This window comes from Anopheles stephensi, chromosome 3 (genome assembly GCF_013141755.1).
Source record: "Anopheles stephensi strain Indian chromosome 3, UCI_ANSTEP_V1.0, whole genome shotgun sequence".
Classification (NCBI taxonomy): Eukaryota; Metazoa; Arthropoda; class Insecta; order Diptera; family Culicidae; genus Anopheles; species Anopheles stephensi.
In genome coordinates, this window is record NC_050203.1 from 45,425,795 (window position 1) to 45,447,253 (window position 21,459).

Here is a 21,459-nt window from a genome sequence, read left to right on the forward strand (position 1 = left end):
GTCTGCCGAAGGACGCTCCGGAGACTATGCCCGGATCCATCCCGTCACTTTAAAGCTTATTTTTGTGACGTGCTAACGGCTAAAGTAATCATTTATGTTAGGAAAGGAACACACGCACAACCGGCATGCTTTTTCGTGCACGATTAACACCAACAGCACTCTAAAAGGTTTCGCCCATCACGTTAAGGGGGGCTAGACTTGTATTAATAAATCAATAAAACTGAAATGGATTTTCCAATGCACCGTCGTCTTCTTTTTTCGTTCCTTTTTTTTTTGTCTTGAAAAACTCACCCGATTATTCTGTGTTAATTGTACATTTGCAGCATCGGGTGCAATAAAACGAAATTCCCGACTCCGAGACCCTAGCAAAAGGCAACCACAACCCATTAGAACGGATTTTATATCACCTTTTCTTTCAGAACACCATCGTCCACAATTCTGTGCGACCCATTAACTTGGCCGCACTGGGCCACCTTTCGTAACGGCGTCTTGTGTTGAGTCATTTCACTACAATCTTTCACATTTTTCCTCCCTCTTTCTCTCTCTTACAGCGGTGGCATTATCGGTGACGGTGTCAACCCTTCTGGCGCTCGTCACCATCGTGGCCGCGGACGAGATCCGGGACACACGTGAAGGCGAAACGGTAACGTTGAAATGCCGCTTCAGCGAGCAGTCGGCGGCGAGCGACTTTTCCTACTACTGGGCACGTTCGACCGGTAACAAATTCGACAATGTTGCCATCAAGGGTGTCCAGCTCAACACGAACTACAGGTAGGTAGGGTGGGCCAAACAACATCTACAAACACGCACATATATTTACTGCCAATCAACAGTGCAGCCGATCGCGCGGCCTTCCGGTTTAATATTCCGGATGCGGTCTCCGCTCCGGAAATGCACATATTTATATCCCGCCCGGCTCCGATGAAGCTCATGATGGAGTATGGGACGGTTGGGGTGTTGGTCAATGGCCGGTCCGAATTGTAGGCGAATGTTGCCGAGCAAATAAACGTACCATCACGAATCCATTATTCGCTGCGTTCGACCGACTAACCGGTCCCGCTTGCTGCACTTTGTTGGATGAGCGGGTTTATGCCTCCAGGACATCGTCGGGTAGAGGGAAGTTGATGGTGGTGGGGGTGAAATGAGGTGGGAACGTCACCGGCAAAAGAGTCTGCACTGCGGGATCGCTCGTTATCATCGCTGATGCACCCACCGGCCGGTGCACCGATCCCCAGCATAGCCGGGCCCGCGCGGATAGATGCCAATAATGCGGTGCCATGAAGCATTGCCGAGATTTTGCCGTGTGCACACGGTGTGCCGATATGAGCGGGAAATGACAGTGAGCATTTTCAGCAGCGAACTTCGCTTTTTCCATTCGCCGACGTGTGTTTGTTTGTGTGCGCAACTATTGATTTTATTTCCCATCACGGACGGTGAAAACGAATTGATGAAGCACATTTAAATGCAGAACTTTCATATGCTTTCGACAACTAAGCGAACAATTAGGCGGGTCGAACATGCACAAGTCATTACCGGTGCAATCGTCGGACACTGGCAGTGCACCGTTACCATGTGTACATTAATTTTCATCTCAATATACTATTTTTCTACGACGATTCTTCTGTTTGTGAACATAGCAGAAATCGAGAGTAACGCGATATTAAGCGTGAGAACACGCATCGCAGTGCTGCAATCTGTACAATCAGTTCCTCAGGGGGTTTAATGGCAGAATTTCATTAAAGTTATACATGCTTAAATATACAAAATGGCACAAATAAATCACCCACCCCATTTTAACGCCATTCGCGCGCTTTACTTGCGTAAATTTGAACAAAGCACGGCGCCAAAAGCGATTATGCCCCAAACACAAATTTGATTACCAACCTAGCTTCCCGTGCTCTGCGTGCTCTGGTGCGAGGTCAACGGGGCCGCCGACGTGATTTTCGATTTTCCAGCAGCCGAAAAACGTCCCTTGCACCTTCAAAAAATTGAATTTTCCACGCAATCTTTTTTCTCTCTTTTTTGTTCTTTCACTGGTTGTTGCCTCGACCTTCACCCTTTCGGGGGTGGACAGTGCTGGGCAGCAAGGGCACCGAATGAAAAACAACGATGCACGCAGTACACAGACACCTTAACGCGTCGGAAATAACGTACACCCATCCACCCCTTCAATAACGCCCAAAAAGGGCAACCAACGTCGCCACATTAGGTTAAGGGTTATGGTCCGCAGAGCCGTGCGTGGGAGAGCACAACACTTGATTGCGGATTGTGTGCTGCAAGCCGAACGCCGACGCGCGAGCTACAAAAAACCCACACCTGCCTCACTCCCCCGGCATCGCCCTTTTGGTTGGTTTGGTTGGGCCGAAAAGTGTCAAGTGACTGATAAAATGTACACCGAAAACAGGTTTATTATTATTTCATTCTGACGGTTAAGCAACCGCAGCATAAAGACCACAGTGATGAATATTAAACATTTTTAGCGCATAACCGCACGACAGAAAAAAAAAGCCCTCCGATACCGTAGCCGACTTTCTAACGGGGTGTTGGTCTGGGGCTTGGTAAACGGGGGTTTGAGGCTTGTGTTCGGGGCAAGGCTGTTTGCTGATCGCGAAACAACAGGGATGAAACATTGCGTTCGGAAGGTGCAATGCAATGTACAAGCCGGCACCGCAACGCAACAACAGGCGAAGGAATAAATTTTCACAGGAACAGGATTTTTGGAACAAAACAAGGGCCAAACGACATCGAGACGAATAACACACACAAATGAAATGCCACCACTATCAGTATGGAATGGAGTAAAAAGCACTTGCACAATGAGTGACGCTGTTACGTTTGCGGGCGGATAAAAATTTGCATTCTTTTCTAGAGTCCTCCCGCAGGCTGGGCGGTCGTTGGTGCTTAGCCAGACACTTTTGGGTCATGATGCATAAACCATTTACTTTATGTTTAAGGATGTTGGTTAAACTTCAGGTGTATGTCTCGACTACCCATGACAGAGGATTCTGGAACGGAACGTCATTCACTTACTAAATCTTTACCACGTGGCGCATCTTGCAGATTATGAGCGAGCAGTAGATCACACCCTTAATATGTCTGGGAAGAACAACATTTGAACAACGGCTAAACTGTTCTTCATTTTTTAGCCTCAATTGAGAATAGCTAGTAAACAAGGAATGACGTGGATACTGAACTGAACTGAGGTGGAACAATCTCCGGGCCCTTTGCTACCACCAAAGGCCTGCGTCGGGAAGCTGATCTCTTTCTCTAGAATGATCAAATGAGACGAGTTCTAGATCAGTGAAATCATCTTCTAAAAGCCAATCCTGATCCTGGTATACGCTGATGACATAGATGAGCAGAAACTTACCAAAAGATTAAGCAAGCGCGACAAAACCTCAGATTGGAGATTAGCAAGGCAAAACCCCAAATGACACATGAGTAAAATCAAATGGCACCTTCAGTGACATTGCTAACAAATATGTACTGATAGTTAACAGATAGGTCATCTCACCTTTCAAGATAACCAACATTTTACACATCTGAGATCAAAAGACATCAACGTGCAAAGGTACTCCGAAAACGCTAATCGCAACGGATGATGCTGCTTCTTTGGCGCTACATCCTCGAGAGGTCTCGGTCTGTAATTTCTGTCTTATCTTGACATGATTCTAACCCTAGCGGGATATTCAAAGTCCTGCGTACGCGGGGGATGGGATTTGAGCTGCGGTCCTGTTGTATGAAGACCTGTGCCGCTGCCGCCTCGGCTAACAGTCCGAACCGTAGCTGGTATTTTACAGAACGTGTATAATGTTCTGAACTTACATACACTTCTGATATATGGACTTTGACCAAATTTTAACCTCACATATGTGGAAGGACAATGGAAGAGCCGCTCCATCGACGAGCTCTAAGAGCTTTGAAGTAATCTCACTATTAGACGAATTAACTTCACCAAGGCTCCAGTGAACTGGTCATGTCAGGAGAATGGCACCGGACGACCCAGTCTGTAAAGTCGTGTTAGGATGCCCAAAGCAGAGACGTAGTAGGTCTAAGAAGAATTTTATTGATGTCGTTCATTCGTCCGCCAGAATGGCCGATATATTCAATCGACAAACGACAGCAACCGTCAACGGTATTGAAGCCTTTTGCAACAGATCAATATCGCGAGACGGTTATAGCAAGTCGTTATGAGCAAGCAATTTTCAAAGAACATTTTTTCCAACCCATTAAAACCTTCCGTAGATGAGATCAAAAGCAAATATTACTCAATGAGTCATATAAAATCATGGTGAATGTGTCAAAATATATATCTAATTACTTATTGCTGCTTGCTCTCAAATGAATGAAGCAATTCTCGTATCAAGTAAAGTGATACAACGCTGCATCCTTTGAAGATGATACTTATCATACAGCACGTGTTCATTTCTGTGTTCGCTGCACAAAGAGTAGTATTTCGCTTAACCACCATCCATCATTTGACCTTTGCTTAAGATATGAGCAAATCAGAAAAATATCCCTTCTTCATTCATATCACTTGTTTGTCCCATTTTCATCAAGAGCACCACAAGATCCACTTCGCCACACACTCACACACACACACAGAATTGATCAACATGCTTTGGCATACTCAAACGAAAACCGACTGTGGGTAATGCAGTTGGCGAATCAATGTTTGCCCCGCCGGTTCACCCTACCCTTGCCCACCACGCTGAAGGAGGTGCAAAAGTTTCCGACAAACTTACCCATCGGACCGCGCCGTCCACGCTCGAGGAAACTATAGTAGAGCCTGACCATACCACGTCCACGTCCTTTCGGGACCTTTGATTTGTCCCATTCGTCGTTTGAACTTTTCTTTTTTTGTTCCGGCGCTACGCTGCGTTGTTCCAAGAAGCTTTTATGTTATTTGCCAAATAAGCAATATACCACCGCCACGAAGGCACTAGCCAAGAAAGGGCGGCGAAGAAAATAAAAGAGCAACCACGCACACACGCTGGCTCAGCAGTGCGGAATGCAATAGATTTGTTTGAGTTGGTTATGGAGCTTGGCTTTATTCTTCGCCAACCAATCGGTCTTTTCTGTTCACAGCATCTTCACAACAAAGCGCTTCACCGAACATGAGCGTTCTAGTTTTGCTTCGTCGAGGAAGGACATGGAACCTTTATGAGATGCTGCCGGCAGTTTTCGGACGAACTGGCCCCATTTTTTGCGAAGGACAGATAGATGTTGGTGGAAGGATGCTTAAGGTCACGTTTGATGATAAATTAATTAGTAGATAGTTTAGTCATTAAGCGGTATGCGAAGTTTTTCTTCCATATAATTTTATATCTAATTGCGATTATAGGAGAGTTTTTTAAGACAAAAATAAGGTTATTTACAATTTGTTTTGTATCGCTTTGAAGATGATCTCGGCAAAGTGGCAGCTTTCAGATATTCATTTTAAGACATTTTTCGTGACGTTTTCTAATCAGCCGGTAGTCCTCGAGAGCGGTCTCTACAAAGCACGCTCATTTCTGATAGCGCTGCAACCATATCCTTTCATCCCAATATAAGCTATAAATCTTGAGTACTTTAGAAGACTTTGCGGCTATTGCGACTTTGAATTCTTAGGAAGACTAGATTGTCTGGTAGCATTCTCATGATCGCATAATTCGCTGTAAGTTCGTAGAGGTTTTAATAGCCAATCTCACCAAGGACCTCATTATAGTGGCCGACCCATGTAGGGCTTGTAGCTTTCCACACATGTAAGACCAGCAATCTTTCGGGTCATCTTCGCCATTCATCGCCACTAGGAGGTATTCGTCAGTTTTGGCACAACTCATTTTTATACTTTGCAACAATTTTAAGTGAAGGATGGAAGCTTTATCGGAAAAGAGCCAGGTGATTAGACAGCATCTAATATCGCCCAATCCATACTGCTGTAGATTTCAATTCATTAACCATCTTTGACTATTTGCTTACTTATCTAGATTTAATGGGCACGAATATCTCGCAACACACAATTTCAAGTAGATATTACCATCCGAACAGAAATGTATTTTGATGTTGGTGGCCCCAAGCCTTCTGACTGACTCAACTGAACTTAGAACTCCGTTAAGTGTAACTGTAATTTATGAGCCATCAAAAAAAGTTTGTCCTAATCTTTTTCTCATCATCTACAGTAAATCGCTGCGATTGTTGTTTAAATCGAGTTGTATAAAATAACCAACACATCAAATCACTCACTTATCCATACTGTACACAAACTTTAATTTTCATTCACCTAGCATTACGCTTACAATGGAACCATTCTCGTACCAATAAAAGCCAGGAAACAGGTACAACAGCAACTTGTTCCTTTTGCCGTGACAAACTTAACGCCAGCCTACCTAAGACTTTGCTGCCCGCCTTCATCCAAAGCTTAGACCCTCACAAAATTTCCCCCCAAAACGACGCTGAAACAAAACAAAAAAATCCACATTACGCTGGTGGCTGCCCCCAACATAATTATCCAAAGAATAACAGCTCCTCAACTCAACCCTCCGGGGGCGGAGGCGCCGCGCTTATTACCACCGGATCCAGGACCACAGGATCTGGATCGTTGTTTATGCTTCAGCTGTCGCTTTCAAACGTTCCTATCCAAACTTTCCGTCAGCACGGGCCACGCTTCATCAGGGCACAGTTTGTTTGCACGCGGCGAGCAAGTTGGTTGGAGCTCCTGTTTTTTTTTTCTTTTCTTGTTTTCTGCTGTTGTGTTTCGTTTCTATTCTTACCCCAACTTTAGGGCTTATTCCGTGTAATGCCTTGCCCCCTCAATCACACGCGGCCAAAATCCATGGGCCATGGGAATGTGTTACGCAAAAATATCACCGACAGGATGGCGGCAACGTAAACTTACCGAATCGTAAATCATTGAATCGTTTCCCATTGTAGGTGGCGTGTGGCATGATTTATTTTATGATTGCTTTATTTCTTCTAAATTTTCCATTCTGTTCCGTTCTGGGAAGCACCGGTCCAGTTCGGCTTGTGGGCCTGCGGATTGTGGGGTTCGAAAGCTTGGGCGGGTGAGTGAGCTTGGGCTAAGGTTAATTCTATGCGCCTAATTTTATAGCTTCACATTTGCAATCACTGTTTGCCGTGTACTATAAAGCTGGTTTAATGTGCCATTATGCTCGCTCCGTTCTAATCGTTCAACGGACAAACGAAACCATTTGTCCCTGAAGAAATCTTCAGGAGCTTTTCTCCTATGATTTCGTACGGGTGGAAAAAAAACTGCAAACCCCGTACTGTATAGCAACATTGATTGCCCCAAAATTTCTGGCCCAATGCATGTTTTGCGAAGCAACATTCGCATTTAGACCATTAAATCATTCACCGCACTCAAATGCTTCCTGCTGCAATTCTAGCTTCAATTTTATTTGTACTTCCTTTCTCAACGTGCTGCACCAAAAATTGCTTTACTCGCTGGTTAAGCGCACGATAACGGCACGGCATCACTGGTCCTCCTATCTGGTCCGATTCGCCTAGTGCCCTGTGCCTATTGCCATGTTTTCCTTCCACTCCCGCAGACCGACTAAAATAATACCATATCCGTGAAAAGCGGTGCAGCACAACACGGCTTGCTCATCCACCGGAACCCGGAGTCCGGTGGAGCAGAAGCATTGTCGGCAGTAGCGGTAACTAAAATCGAACACAGTCAGGAAAAACACAGCCTCCGATAGGATTGTTTTGCGACGTGTTTTTCCAAATTATCTAGGTGGAAAATACACGCAACGTACCGACTCGGCTGCCGAATGTGTGTCTGTGTGTATCCGAGTGCAATGGAATCGCTGCTCTGGCGAGCCCCGTACGCATAACGATTGGCAGGAGTAGCGAAAATAATATGCAAAAAAAAAACCCTCAACGTTAGGTACAAAATTCTAGCTTCCAACCAGCCCAACTTCCCACACGCGAATCCAAAATGTCTAAAATACAATCAAATTCAACAGCGTGCGCTCCGGCGTGTGCGATCCGTGTGCGAATATCTTGCGCTGGAATGCGGAAAATCGAATGATCGTTCGTGTCACTTGGGTGCAAACGGGCGGAAGTCCAACACGCCGTACTCGCCGGCGTGAGTGGAGCTAGCAAATTAATTTCCCTGAAAGTCCTTTTCATTGCGCCAAGTTCCAAAAACAGATGCGTGACGAGGCCTGGTGGGTGGGCCTGGGAACCGTGCAGAACTGTGCGGCCGTGCGGCCGAGCACCACCGCTTACATGAAAATTAATTGTTTGCTAATCGCGTGGACTGGATTTTGTTTCTAAATACATTCACGTCGTCAATTTCCACGAACCTTCAAATATGTTTCTGCCATACTGCCCGGGCAATCAGCGAATGGGAAAACGTGCTCGTATTTCTCGTTGTTGGATTTCTGCACCGACATTCGGATTAGAACGCGCTCGGTACGCATTACAGCACGCGCGCTCCACATCTCATCCGTAAAGAGCTGCATCGCTCGTGCACGGAGTCTCTGTGCGAAGTAAAACACTCGTTGTTATATTTAGCGAGCACAGTCCGTCTATATGCTGTCTCGCAACTAGAGCATTATTTGACACGATGTCGGGTGGTTGAAGATTTCATTCGAAACCAAATGGGCCGAAAAGTTTCCTTTCTACACACGAATGACTCCTCCTTCTGAGAATATTGTTTAAATCAATGGCTTTGTTTGCTTTCAGAATCGACTTCCGACCAGAGCAGGGTATTTATGATCTCACCATCATGAACACCTCGTACAGCCGGGACAATGGGCGGTTCGAGTGTCGCGTGAAAGCAAGCGGCACCGGTGCAGATGTCCACCAGGAATACTACAACCTGACCGTCCTGACACCACCGCAGCCACCGTTTGTCGAGCCCGTCGAGCTGCGGGCTACCGAGGACGAAAAGTTTAACCTGACCTGCAGCAGCATCGGTGGTTCACCGGATCCAACGATCACGTAAGTCGTCACCGACCCCTCCACAAATCCCACAAATCGTCCAGCTTCATCAAGACACATTTGCCTTTCGCTTGTCTAGGTGGTATCGGGTGGGGTCGGAAAAACCCCTCAAGTCTACCATCGCCAAGGGCGGATCGAAGGATCTGCGCACCTCGAGTACCTTGTCGATCGTGCCCCGGCGCGAGGACGATGGGGCAAAGTTCCGCTGCGTCGTCTGGAACCGTGCCATGTCGGAGAAGGACAAGCTGGAAACGACAGTCACCCTGTCCGTAAACTGTGAGTACCATTGCACGCACGTCCACATCAAAGTTTATTCCGTGATTCTTCATTTTCCCATGCCCGGTGACTTCGTTCACCGAGGAAAAGGAAAAAACATCCCCAGCAATAGCGCTTTGTTTTGCTTCTTACCGATCGAATCACTGGCTGGCCAGTTCGTTTGATGCAAAACTCATCAAGTCTTTCAATTCGTACGTACGAGTAAAATCATCATGCCCCGGCTCGATCGGAACCCTGTCCAAGAAGGAACTCGTCGACTGCAGGCAAAAAACGGTACTAACTTTTTCGAACAACATTTGCCATGTTTCGAAAGTCCTGCTTGCGACCCACAAGCTTACCGGGTAATTTTCCCTGCCGAGCCGGAAGGATGAAAACTTTTCCCTCAGTTGTCCGGGGGTACATCTAAAGGTCAATGCAGCGCACTAATAGCTTCATCCTTGGCCGTTGATTGAACTTGTTTATTTATTTTCTCGGCTGACTGTTTTCCCTACACCACGGCACGGCTAAAGCCAACGCCATCAAAGAGAAACATTTCATTAAAAGGAAGTTCTCGGAACTGGTGCTGTTTCGTAATGATAAATCTGACTTTTTTTACCTCCATTCCTTTGAGTGAACTATTAGAAAAAATGTGTCTCTGTTCAAGCTGAACATGTACAAGTGATTGATTTAATTGAGTTTAACATCGTTTCGTTATGGAACAAACTCGAAACCTCCGATTTGCTACTCCTGGTGCATGGTCTCACCCTGCCACATATCGACACCAGCTCGTAATTATTTATTTGCATTGCAATTATGCCTACTTCCAAGTGCTCATTAATGACTCGCTAATCATTTATTCATCGAACAAGAGCAGAAAAAACATGCACAAGAAACCGTCTCCGAGTGCGAAAATCAATATTTAATTAAACGGAGCTACGAACGTCGAAGAAATTGATAACCTTGCTCTCTCAACACTGTCTAGTGCACATGTAAAACAAAACGAAAAACACGAAAGCCCCAAACAATTATGGATTCTCATACTAATGAGTTCCGCTGATAAAGCTTCTCCTCCGTGTCTATATTTGGCAAAATCGCATCGATGGCTCCTGTAGGCCTTGCGCCGTTGCGGGTGTCATTTATCTTGATGTAGTACAAACTGAACTACTTCCTCTTTGACCAGGCATCCAGCGTGGGATGGGGGCCAAGAATTGAAGCAAAATTGGATCTGTTGGACCATCCATCCCTTTGGAGGGTCTCCGTCAATCCTCAACCTTCCTTCGGATTGCCCACTCATATGTTTCCCACCCGTCCGGTGATCAATCTTTCGCTGATGCTGCGTAGCACACCCAATTTTTCGGAGGGAGTGTGATAAAATGAGAAAGCATAAGCAAACGGGACGAAATGGGGCAAAGATATTGCCCATCGAACGTTTCACGTATTCGCTATCAAACACCCACCGGAACCCATTTTGCCGACCCACCCCTGGTGGGCTGGTTGAACGGGGAAGCACATTGAATCCAATCAACGAATGGATATTTATATATAAAAGGAGGGTTTATCATAAAAGTGTATTTATTATCATTTCCCACTTACGCCTGCCAATGGTTATCGATCTTCGGGCAAGCTGAGTAGGTACCGTACGTGTTTCTTGGGGTGCTGCGTGGTTAAGCATGCCCGGTCATTGAGACAGTGCAGCCCACTTTTTTGCTTGCTAAACACTTTCATGTTTTACCTGCTGTGGTGCGCGCGACATAGCCATACCCCGACTAGGATATGGAACGTGTCTGTGTTACGAATTAAAATTCAGCACAATTCAGCTCTTCCCTCTTCATTCATTTACATCCAATTAAAGTTCCTTTTCCAGGGTACTTTCCCGCCAACTCTTAGCGATTCGAATGATCCTTTACTTCAACAAATCGCCATTGAGTGATCTTAGATTTGGTAAAATACCAACTTTAAACAGCTCTAGTTCCTTTTCTTTAATGCTGGACATTTTTTCCGCTTTCCTAGCACACCTTCAAAAATACTCTGACTCTGCAGTATCTCCACCAGCACGAACACGCAGGGCTCTGTGCACACGCAACGTAGCGGCTTATGTTTGAAAATTTATAATAGTAATTTTCGTGGTTTATGTTCTCCGGCCCAGACCTTCGGCGGGATTACGGGTGACTAAGGTATATAGCCGCTACCAGCCAAAAGAGGGCAAAGATACGACGCTTCAAACGGAACGAAGCACGCTCTACATTTGTTTAAATTTTCCCCGCAAGTAATCCACTTAAAAAGAGCTGGACAGGTCGGAAAGATACATCTGCAAGCATAGGAAGAAGCGCCCACCACCGTATCTCGATGATATTTAATTGAATCACCAACTTTTTTGCTTGACGTATGCGCGGCGAATTCCAGCCTCCCCATTTTGGCGGTTGTGGTATTTCGCCGACCTGTCAAGCTGCGATTGCCGGGCCTTATCCAGGGGAGAGCATTTTTAGAATATTTATAGTTGTTAAAAACCTAGGTAAAGATTTTTAATTTATTATATTTAAATTCTTTTGATCCAGCACACTTGTCAAAAATAGTTCAATAAGGTGTCCGAACACTATGTTTCATCACCACAAGTCCACGGTCTTGGAGATAATTAGATCTTATAAACTGTGCCGTAATCGTCCACAATGCGTCGGACGCCTTTTTCCTACATCTTGCCCAACGATAAACAAGCGTCGCACCTACCGTCGCGTCTACGTGACTCTGGTAGCTTCAAATCGATCCATCTAGCAACCGGAAGCAGTTGAACTCGGTGCACCGTAAAGCCCTTCCAAGCACATGCTTCTCAAACGGTCTTTTCCACCGGACAGCCTGTCAAATCGTAAAGCCCTTCACGAACCGACTCCGATTCGTGGCCGGACTCCTCCGAACCAATTTGACCGAAACGACATAATTGAAATGATAGAACGCCGTGCTGCAAAGGCCTTAGGTCCAGACTCCTTAAAGTTGGCTTTCCGTTTCACTTTCGCAAAAGTTCAACCGTAACACGGTCGGTCACGAACACGTCGTCGCTGGTCCACGATCGCCACGACACCGCGCGCAACCAGAAACAAAGGCCGAAACGCAAATCGTTGGTTCGAAATTCCGTTTGCGACCAATCGAGCGCGGAATCGAATCCGGAATGTGCTGTGTCCACCGATTTTGTTTGTCTCGCTCGGCCCGAGGTGACACGCATTCTCGCAAACGATTATGGCCCCAGCCAGATGAAGAGTGACGTGCCGAAGGGCTCTTAAGCAGCTCGCCCATACGCCCACTTCCCCCATTCGCCACCCGGTCTACGACAATCATTCTCCGGTGCCATTTCGGGTTCGGGATTATTGTTTCGACTGGTCCCGTGTTGATGCCTTCGGTTCGCGCTTTGCGACACGTTTCGACCGGTAGGACAGTGCTTTTATATCGCGGATCTGATCCGGTACTACACCCAAGGGAGTCGTTGATTGAAAACGAGCACGTAGCCGATGGTTTTCGCAAGCCGCTGACGTGGAGCCCCAACAAGAAACACGACAATACAAAACAAGCCAAGCCAGGCCCAAAAAAAGCAGCCAGCTACACGACAACCGCATCGACAGCGGCAAGGAACCGGAGCAAAGTTCGGCTCTAATTTAGCTCCAATTACGCGAAACGCAAGATTAAAATGTTACGAGATAAAAAGCCGGACCCAGCACAAAGGAAGAAAACCGGCGTCCGCCCCGTGGGCGACATCGGAGCAGCGTCACGAAAAGCGCTTTAACAATGGGAGTGAGCGATGTTTCGTTATTTGTTCACTTCGTTACGGTTGTTGTTTCTCGTGATTGGTTACATCAATAAAAATGGGGTGCTTTCGCTTTTCATATTGACGCCATGTTTCGCCAAAAACTTGACGCGACTTTATCGTTTTTATCTTCACTTTTACCGCGGGCTCGGGGCAACGTTTTGGGCTCGCGATGGCACAAACTTTATGGCCTGCGATGATAATTGCGAAATTGGTGAGGAACCACCATGGCAAATCCTTGAGACGGTCAGACCGGGAAGGCAATGATTCACGACCAGACTGTTGATTGCCGAGAAGCGGAAGGTCCTCGGTGTAGATGTATTCAAAGCCGACAGGATTATTTCGATGAACCGGCGCGGAAACCATAATTCCATCCAATCAATCGTACCGGTCTAAACTGGGCAAGACAGACGGTCAGCAATGCTGGGGCCGGCTATTGATTCGTGGCGTCCAGCCGAAACGAAGCTTGGCTGGGATTATACACACACGATGCGATGCGTGATCGATATACGACACAGCTACGCGGCATGGTGTGATACGGTGCTCGGCCAATCCCGAGACCCCCGAAATCATTCTTTCAAGGCCAAATTGATGGCCAAGTATTGAGATGCTGTAATTTGGAGCATCCATGATTGAGGGCGATTTATAATTCGCTTCGAAAGCTGATACGAAAACGTGCGCTGCTGCGTAAGGCCTCACATATTTTACTGTGCATAACTCATAATTTTAAGTCCGGCTAATCACACTTATAAAACCGGAGGATAACGCTAACGAATCTCACGTTCGAATGCGTTGCATTAGATATTTAGAGAAAACAAGGCTCAAATTCGTGCTCAGGACGAGCTGAGTTTTAAAAACAGCATGCTGCCGCAAGCTCCAGAATGAATGCGTTCCATTATAACGCATGTCTGCTATACGCTGCCAACGCACCAAGAAAAGCAATCCAACCATGGCAATAAATGAAAACATCAAACCAAGCCGGGGTGATCCGCGCAACACCAAAAAACCCGCTCAGAACCACACGCTACGATGATGACATAAATGGTTTAAAAATGCGTTGATTATCCGCTTCGCTGAAATGCTACAATCTTAAAACGCTTTATCCTTTCTAGGACAGCCCACGGGGAGGGGCTGGAGGGCTATTGTGGACGGGAAAGGGGTGAGGGATGCTGATAGTAAATAATGCCCATTCAGGCCTCGCGAATCGTGACGCAGCGTCAAAGTGATGATTCAACGCTCCAACATTCTTGCTGGAGAAGGAAGTGCGAACTCCAGCGAAGAACTCCATTCCAGTACGGCTCGCTCCAATTGAAGCACGGCCGGGTTTAAGCTTAAGGCAGTTTGTGGTATAACAGAAGAAAAAAAAAACAACCGAGCACCACGAACCACACACCAATAAAGTGTTTACCTTTAATGACGGGGCAGAAAAATCAGTCCGATCGCGACCAGGGATAGCCATAAAACCGACGACGAGGTGTAGATAATAGGAGAAGACCAAAGGAGAAAAAAAACGCACGCGAAGGAGGGTGTTGTATAAAATTTCAATTCACGCGTAAATTATGGCCTAAAAGTGTCCGATGGCGTCGGCCTGGTTGTCGGCACAATCTCATCACCTCTTGCCACCGGAGCACAACGGCTGGAACGCCTGGGCGGACTGAGTACGATCGAACGCAAAAGGGGTTTTTTCCTTTCGCGGTTTCAATCAGCATACTTTTTTGTGAAGCGCTCCTTTTGCATTTGTCTTGCTTTCGCCTATAGTTTTGGGGCCTATATCAGTTTGAACAGTTCGGGGAATTTGAGGTGAGTGCTGGAAAAATATCATCCGCCGGCATGCGCGACGAAAAAGATGTATGGATGCGACGGCAGAAATATTTCATCCGCTGAATCGTAATCAATAAATGCCAAACCGTAAATGAACGCCATTTGTCATTCATCATCATCATGTCATTCGCCGTTCGATCGGTGACAACCGCAACAGGAAGCAATCTATAGCTGTTTGGGGCGACACAAAAAAACCGCGGGTGCCAATTTTTGGGCCATCCTTGTGCATAACCCATAGCTGATAAAACAGCCGTGCCCCACGAAGATGCGCTGATTCTGCACTTTTCATCATAATTTTATATTAAATCATGATCGTTTCAGTGTCACGTTAAACTACTGCATAACCGTCACACGCGAAGCCAAAGATTGAGGAATCGTGGCAGTTGTCTATTTCACACGATCACAACACATGATCGCGACACATATCATGTATGCTGCCACTAGATACATTCTTGAGATACCTTTCACTTTTGTCGAGCAGAAAGCCTTTCGACCTTTGGCGTGCGGCGTGCCTAATAAGTGGTCAAAGTCGTTCGCTTGATCTCGTACGATTGAATGGGCCATAAACTCCGAATTTTTAACTTCGAGCCATCAACTTTTCACTCGTAACAATCGATTTCCGACAGGTTAACGCTTCGGGCCGCCAAATTCCCATTTGCAAACTCGATCTCGATCGATTGTCGAGTGTTTCATTTCACAGCATTTTAATAATCCCGCTCTCGGGCGTTCCGCAGAGATTAACCTTTACGGTGCAATTTTTCATTAGAGACTTATCGATTTTTGTCGGATAAAAATCACTCAAAGCGAACTGGAGCCGACGGATGCAGGTTAAGCCATTCCTGAGGCAACACGATTATGCAATTTTCTATCTCCAGATTTAAGAATTCCCCAACCGAAGTTGTCGCCACATGCCCTCCATCCGACCGTACCCCAGCGAGCAAATACATGGCCCATAATCATGCCCGGAGAGAGAGTGAGAGCTTTCGGTAAAGACTGCCAGAAAACTACGCACCTTCAATAGTAAGCAGCTAACAGCGTTCTAATTATGATTCGTAATCAACGCTAACGAAGCTCGCGCAGCATGGCGAAGATGTCCCGTGCGCTGGCTCCGTTCTTCCCTGAGAGAACGGTCCCTTCACACCCATCCCCACAATCGTCACACAAAACTGGCAAACAAACACCCTTCGCTCGGGTTGCTCCATCCAATGCAAACGAGATATGCCACTCTCGAAACGGGGAAAAGCCATTAAAATTAATCAAACACGTCTTCTGCCTGGCACCGGGATATCGCTACGGTGGTTGTGCTTTTTCGGGTTCAGGCGGCTTAAACGGCTGCTCCTGTGCCTTTGCAGGAGCTGGGCACACACAGCACAGGAAAGCAAGCGATCGCTGGGTTGAACAAGGTGGTGAAAAAATCCCTGCTGTCCCCGAGGTGTGTTTGGTTCTGGGGCTACGCCCCTAAAGGTATTTATAACGGCGGATTATAATTAGTGAGAATGTGATCGAATTATAGTCGATGTTTTATGAGGACAGCGGTACAAAACGTGTCGTATACCGCGAGTCGTCGGGCTAATGGCGTTCCTCAACAAAGATATTCGCTCTGGAACAGCTCGTGATGTCTTTGAACGACTAGTTTGTGTCCGCTGCCCGTACCGTTCACGGGTTGCTACCTTACGGCAAATTGCATCCTGGGACACAATAATGTACAGACCATACTGTTTCAGCCGCACACAACGAACGAATGTTCACCATGTATGTAAGCAACATTTCTTACCCCGTAACGACGCAAGACTCGTCTGGCTGGCTCTGTTGTTTTGCATCGCACTTCTCGTTATAAAACACACGAATACGTGTACTCGATACACTCGGCGTACTCTCAAAACCTCGGTGAAGTCCATTTTGCAAGGGTTTATTATTGTGTGTATGTGGAACGCAATTTTCCATACGCTAGAGTTGCCGCCACGCTGTCGGCTGTCTGTGAAATGGTAGAAATCATACCACGAAACGACACCCGACTAGTGAAAACGGTTCCCTGAGACCCTTTGGCCGCCGCTTCGGAACCAAATGTCATGGAACGGAGTTTATTTGCTGCAGACACATACACCCCAAATGTTCCTTTCTCTCTCGGCCAAGCGTCTTACCTCGTCGTCAGAGCGACAATAGGACTCGTTGACAAAAATTTCCAAACACTCCTCATGCTGCTTTTGAATGCACGAAAATTTGCAATCAACATATATTACCGAGTGAAATTAGATGGCAATAAATACTTGCATTCCATCTCTGCTGGTCGTTCACTTGCACCGAGGACTCGCTTCTGCTACTGCTCCAGCAGCAACGGCCAGATGGTAGCGCTCGATGTGATGTAGTGCTTTGTGACAAATTGTGTGAGCCTGGAGCCACGTCAGGTATCATAAAGCTAGGGCAAAAGACGGCATCCATTATCCTTGGGGTGATTTGTACCTCCTCATCAGCGATCGGAGTTTATTAGTTCAGAGCCGGTAGCTGAGAAAACATAGCTTCCGATTTGAGTTCATTAGTTCTGCGTTTGTTCGAACTTCGAAACAGCGTAATCGGATGTTTGGTAATGTTTGGCAGGTACTAACATCAAATTCTTGGTACTTTTTATAAATTTTATTACATCTTCGAAGAATTATTCTCAAACAAAATATAAACACGGCAGAACAAATCCGGTAAACTCGCGCAACGAGCAGCTTGATCGAAGCTCAATTGTGTTTATTCAAAAGCCCCGAACGAGCCAGCACACATACCAATTTCGAAATGATGACGTTTCTCGGTAAAAGACGCCATAATCCATGTCATGGGAAACAATTAATAATACTCAATTATCGCGCTGATGAATAAAGTATTGTCTCGCCACTTCCCGTGTTAGACAACAGCACACCCGAAGGGATTTTCTTTCATCGACAGCACTGGCAGAAGGCCGCCGCCCGACCCGCCCCATAACGAGTTGCAGCTTTCACCCTGGCTGCACGGGCTCCATTTTTCATAGCGCTGTCTGCACGATTTCTCACCATTTGCAAGCCGGCAAGCATTCTGCTCGCAGCATCGGGCAGCACCGGGCCAACAACACCTAATCCGGAGCATCGTGTCGGAAAGCAACTTCACGGATGCTTTCGAAGATAATGAGACTTCAATTGAAAAGGGCCAGCCAACCAAGGCACAATGGTACGCGGGAGCAAGCAGCGATGGACGAGAAAAATGCCTCCGCCCCGTAATGCTCACCTTTACACCATTAATCATGTGCGCAACAATCATCACAATCATAACAATAATTCCGGCAGTTGCCAACCATACATCCATGGTCGCCCGGTCCTCTCTGGGGTCCTGTTCGTTAAGGGATGATGCGTCCGGCAAACGGGGTTGGATCAGATCGGAACCGACGCCGGTCCGGATCTCACCCAATACACTCGGGTCCAATTTAACGAGTCCTAGCCCATTGTTCCATCCTGCCGGTGAACGAGTCGACGCCGCCGCCCGAGAACCGTGACCGAACTTCACGAGTTTTGAAGTCTGCTGTGGCGTTACGTTGCGATGAAGGGTTGTTAACCACACGATAGCCACACTCACGGACCAGCCAGGGTACGAAGTGTTATCAGCCCCCTGGTCCTGAGCTTAGCACTGCTACAGTACATTCAACAGTAGTATTACGCAAAAAAACACAAACTCAAGCCAAGCCACTCACGTAGTTGAGCGCAATTTAGGTAAAGAGGAATCTACCAGTATCTGAGCGCAATCCCGTGCCGGCCTCCACACACTTTCCACACACGCGCCCGCTGAAGCACACACTTTCGACTCAACGAACTGAAGGAAACTGCACAGAGAAGTACACAAGCGACTGTGTGTGTGTGAGCTGGCGAAAGCGAAAGATTCACCCAGGAACTAACAGCTCTTGAAGAGTGCCCACCAAAGCACCAAGAACTGATATGAAAACAAAAGTAACCTCAAAACCAGCACACCGATCCCCGGGTTCGAATCATTACGAAACGGGTTCGTTCGCACCATGATGCTGTGGACCCATGGATTTGGGGAACGATTACCTGCAAACTGATGAGTCAGGGTTCATCAGGAGGGCGGGGGCGAGGCGGGTTTATGAGTGCTGGGGGTTGATGCTGGGATTGGATTGAAATTTAATGATGAAATGGATCACTTACCCGACCCCTCCCGGGCAGGAGTCTAGAATCCACTTGAGGCTGATCCATCGGACTCCGCACTTCATCCATCCATCTATCCTATCGTAACACGTGCTTGCGTTTTCGCATTCATCAACCATTTTACCTTTGCTTACGCGTACACGGGTTCGTTCGATGATTGAAAGCACTCTAAAACGGAATTGCGCACCGAGCATTGGAATGGCCGACAGGCCGACATCATGCAGGAAGGATGAAAAGCGATTCAAACCTGCACAGAAAGAGAGCGAAATAAAGCAACCTTTACCACCTTCACACCAATATTCCTCGCTTCTAAATGCGTTACCAGTGTTGAAGATGGTGATGATGATGATCATCCTCATCGTCATTGTCATGGTTGGTTGGGTGTTTGGTCTTAGGAGCTCCTACAATTGCTCCGACGCTAACGGTGGCAAGCCCAGCCAGGAGGAGGTGATTATCGATTGAGATAAAGCGTGAATTATTTAGAAAACGACTGAACGGCACATCCCCTTTCGCACGGCAGGCTTGTTTACTCCTGACACTTTCAAATTATCATTCCGTTTGATATTTCGTTCGCTCCCTTTTTTTTAACCATTGCTCTCACTTCATATCCTTGCCACACCGGTCCGGACGCGTCTTGCTACCCTTTCGCCTTGGCCGCCTGCTCGTTTCGTGCTTCGGTAGAGCGGAAATGTTTGCTTCCAATACCAGATCCACCCGGCGATCGTCCGGAGCAGCTCCGGTTTGTGCTGTACGCCCTGTTTACAATCAATGATTTGGGAGGCCAAATTTGAGAGTTGAGTTGGTAAAAGAAACCCCAAACAAAACATACGACCCGATAACACTAAAACAGTGCAGATAAAAAAGAAAAACAAACTTTGCGCACCAGAGTTCCACCAGGCGTCGGTATCCTTAGGCTCGTAAGGATCCTTTTTACGCCTACAATCAACACCGTCATCACCGTCGATGTTATGCCGACGACGCTACCAGATGCAACACTCACCCGGCAGGAACGCAACTATTTTCGTTTTCCGTTTGGTGCTTCGGCTCGATTAACGTCAACGCCACGCCGTGGCTCGAGGATCGGTAGCGGTTATCCTCCCGAGGCAATTTAGTTTGGGCCACTCATTCTCGTTCTCGCTACGTGGAATCGTGCGGTTGTGGAGCATAAATAATTAATTATGTGCTCGGTGCGCTTGTGTTGGCCGGTGTTGGTGTGTTTGCTCCGTAAAGCCTCATCGATATCGTTCTCACGTAAGTGTTTTCGCCCTTTTTCTTGTGACGCTTTTCGCTCATCTAAAACTCGCCCGATTGTGTGCTTCTTCTGGCTGGCGGGCCGGGTTCTGTGCGCGCCTGGAGATGGAATAATCGAACAGACCCGCAAGTACACTCTCTCTCTCGCTAGGGGTAAGCAATCAATTAGGATTTTTTCCATCGTCCGTTTTTTTATGATGAACAAAACGCTGCGTCTGCTTTCTTCCATGCTCCTCCTTCCTCTAAACCCCTCCAGCGTCCCTCCAAATCACCAAGCTATTTTTTTACGTTCCGCCAACCCCAAAGCAAAAAGCCTCCGTTTATGACCAGGATTCGGTAGTAGTAAAACATCACGCCAAAGGCCGCATACGGTAGCGTCCGTATACGAGTTTGGGCTTTTAACCGACCCGACCTCTTGCGCGAAAAAAGTACGCTCTGCCCAGCCCTTCCTAGCCCTGTCCTGTTGTGGCCACATTTTTTATCTCATCTCGTAACCGCAACAACAAAAACCATCTCCAGAAGTAGCGAGGCAAAAAAATACACTCTCCGCTGACTTTGTTAAGAATCGGCAGTTGGACGGCTTCGGTATATTAGTTTGAACCGGGAGACCACAATAAGGCGAGGCGAGGCATAATGCGGTCCGAGGTAAAGTCGGGTAAAGGAAAAGTTCAGTCAATTATTGTAATTTGACGGGCCTGCCTAACGATGATGATGATGTTGATGGGTCCATTGGAACGGGGCAAAGCGGGTTCAGCGAGAGGTCCAACGATGGTCATAAGTATGATGAATATGCTTGCTCTCACACACAACACACACCCCGAGCCCAGACCCTTAGTCCCGTGACAGGCTCCGCCGTTTGATTAAGGTTTGATTAATTTTTAAGACGCTGATGAATGGCTGCCCCATTTCAACACCTTCGATGGGGGTACCAAAGTGGTCTACTATTGGGAATGCTTTGGAGATGAAAAGGCCTGCCACCCTGGTTACCGGGCGCGCTGAAAGGTACCGTACCGTGGCGCAGATTGGAGGAAGGGACGTTCCGTTTTATTTGTTCGCATTTCCATTAACCGAAGCGTACTTGTACATACAGATTCACACCTTGAGGTTCGGTGCATGCAGTTCAGGCACGTCTATTGATGCAAGTGCTAGAATTGACACCAATCCGAAGAGCTCTCGGAATGACACCTCCACCTCCAAATGGCTGCGGATGCATTTCGTGCG

The 21,459-nt window shown here is 47.0% G+C and overlaps 1 protein-coding gene across 6 annotated transcripts in view; it reads left to right on the forward strand.

Annotated features, from left to right (window-relative positions):
• The window catches only part of LOC118511075 (hemicentin-1-like), a 170,544-nt gene that overhangs the window by 69,274 nt on the left and 79,811 nt on the right, over positions 1-21,459 (forward strand). For all 6 annotated transcript variants that reach the window (XM_036053743.1, XM_036053741.1, XM_036053746.1 and 3 more), the window contains exons 3-5: positions 552-771; positions 8,692-8,949; positions 9,029-9,225. In XM_036053743.1, coding sequence (XP_035909636.1) covers positions 552-771; positions 8,692-8,949; positions 9,029-9,225 — 675 coding nt within the window. The remainder of the gene's footprint in view (positions 1-551; positions 772-8,691; positions 8,950-9,028; positions 9,226-21,459) is intronic.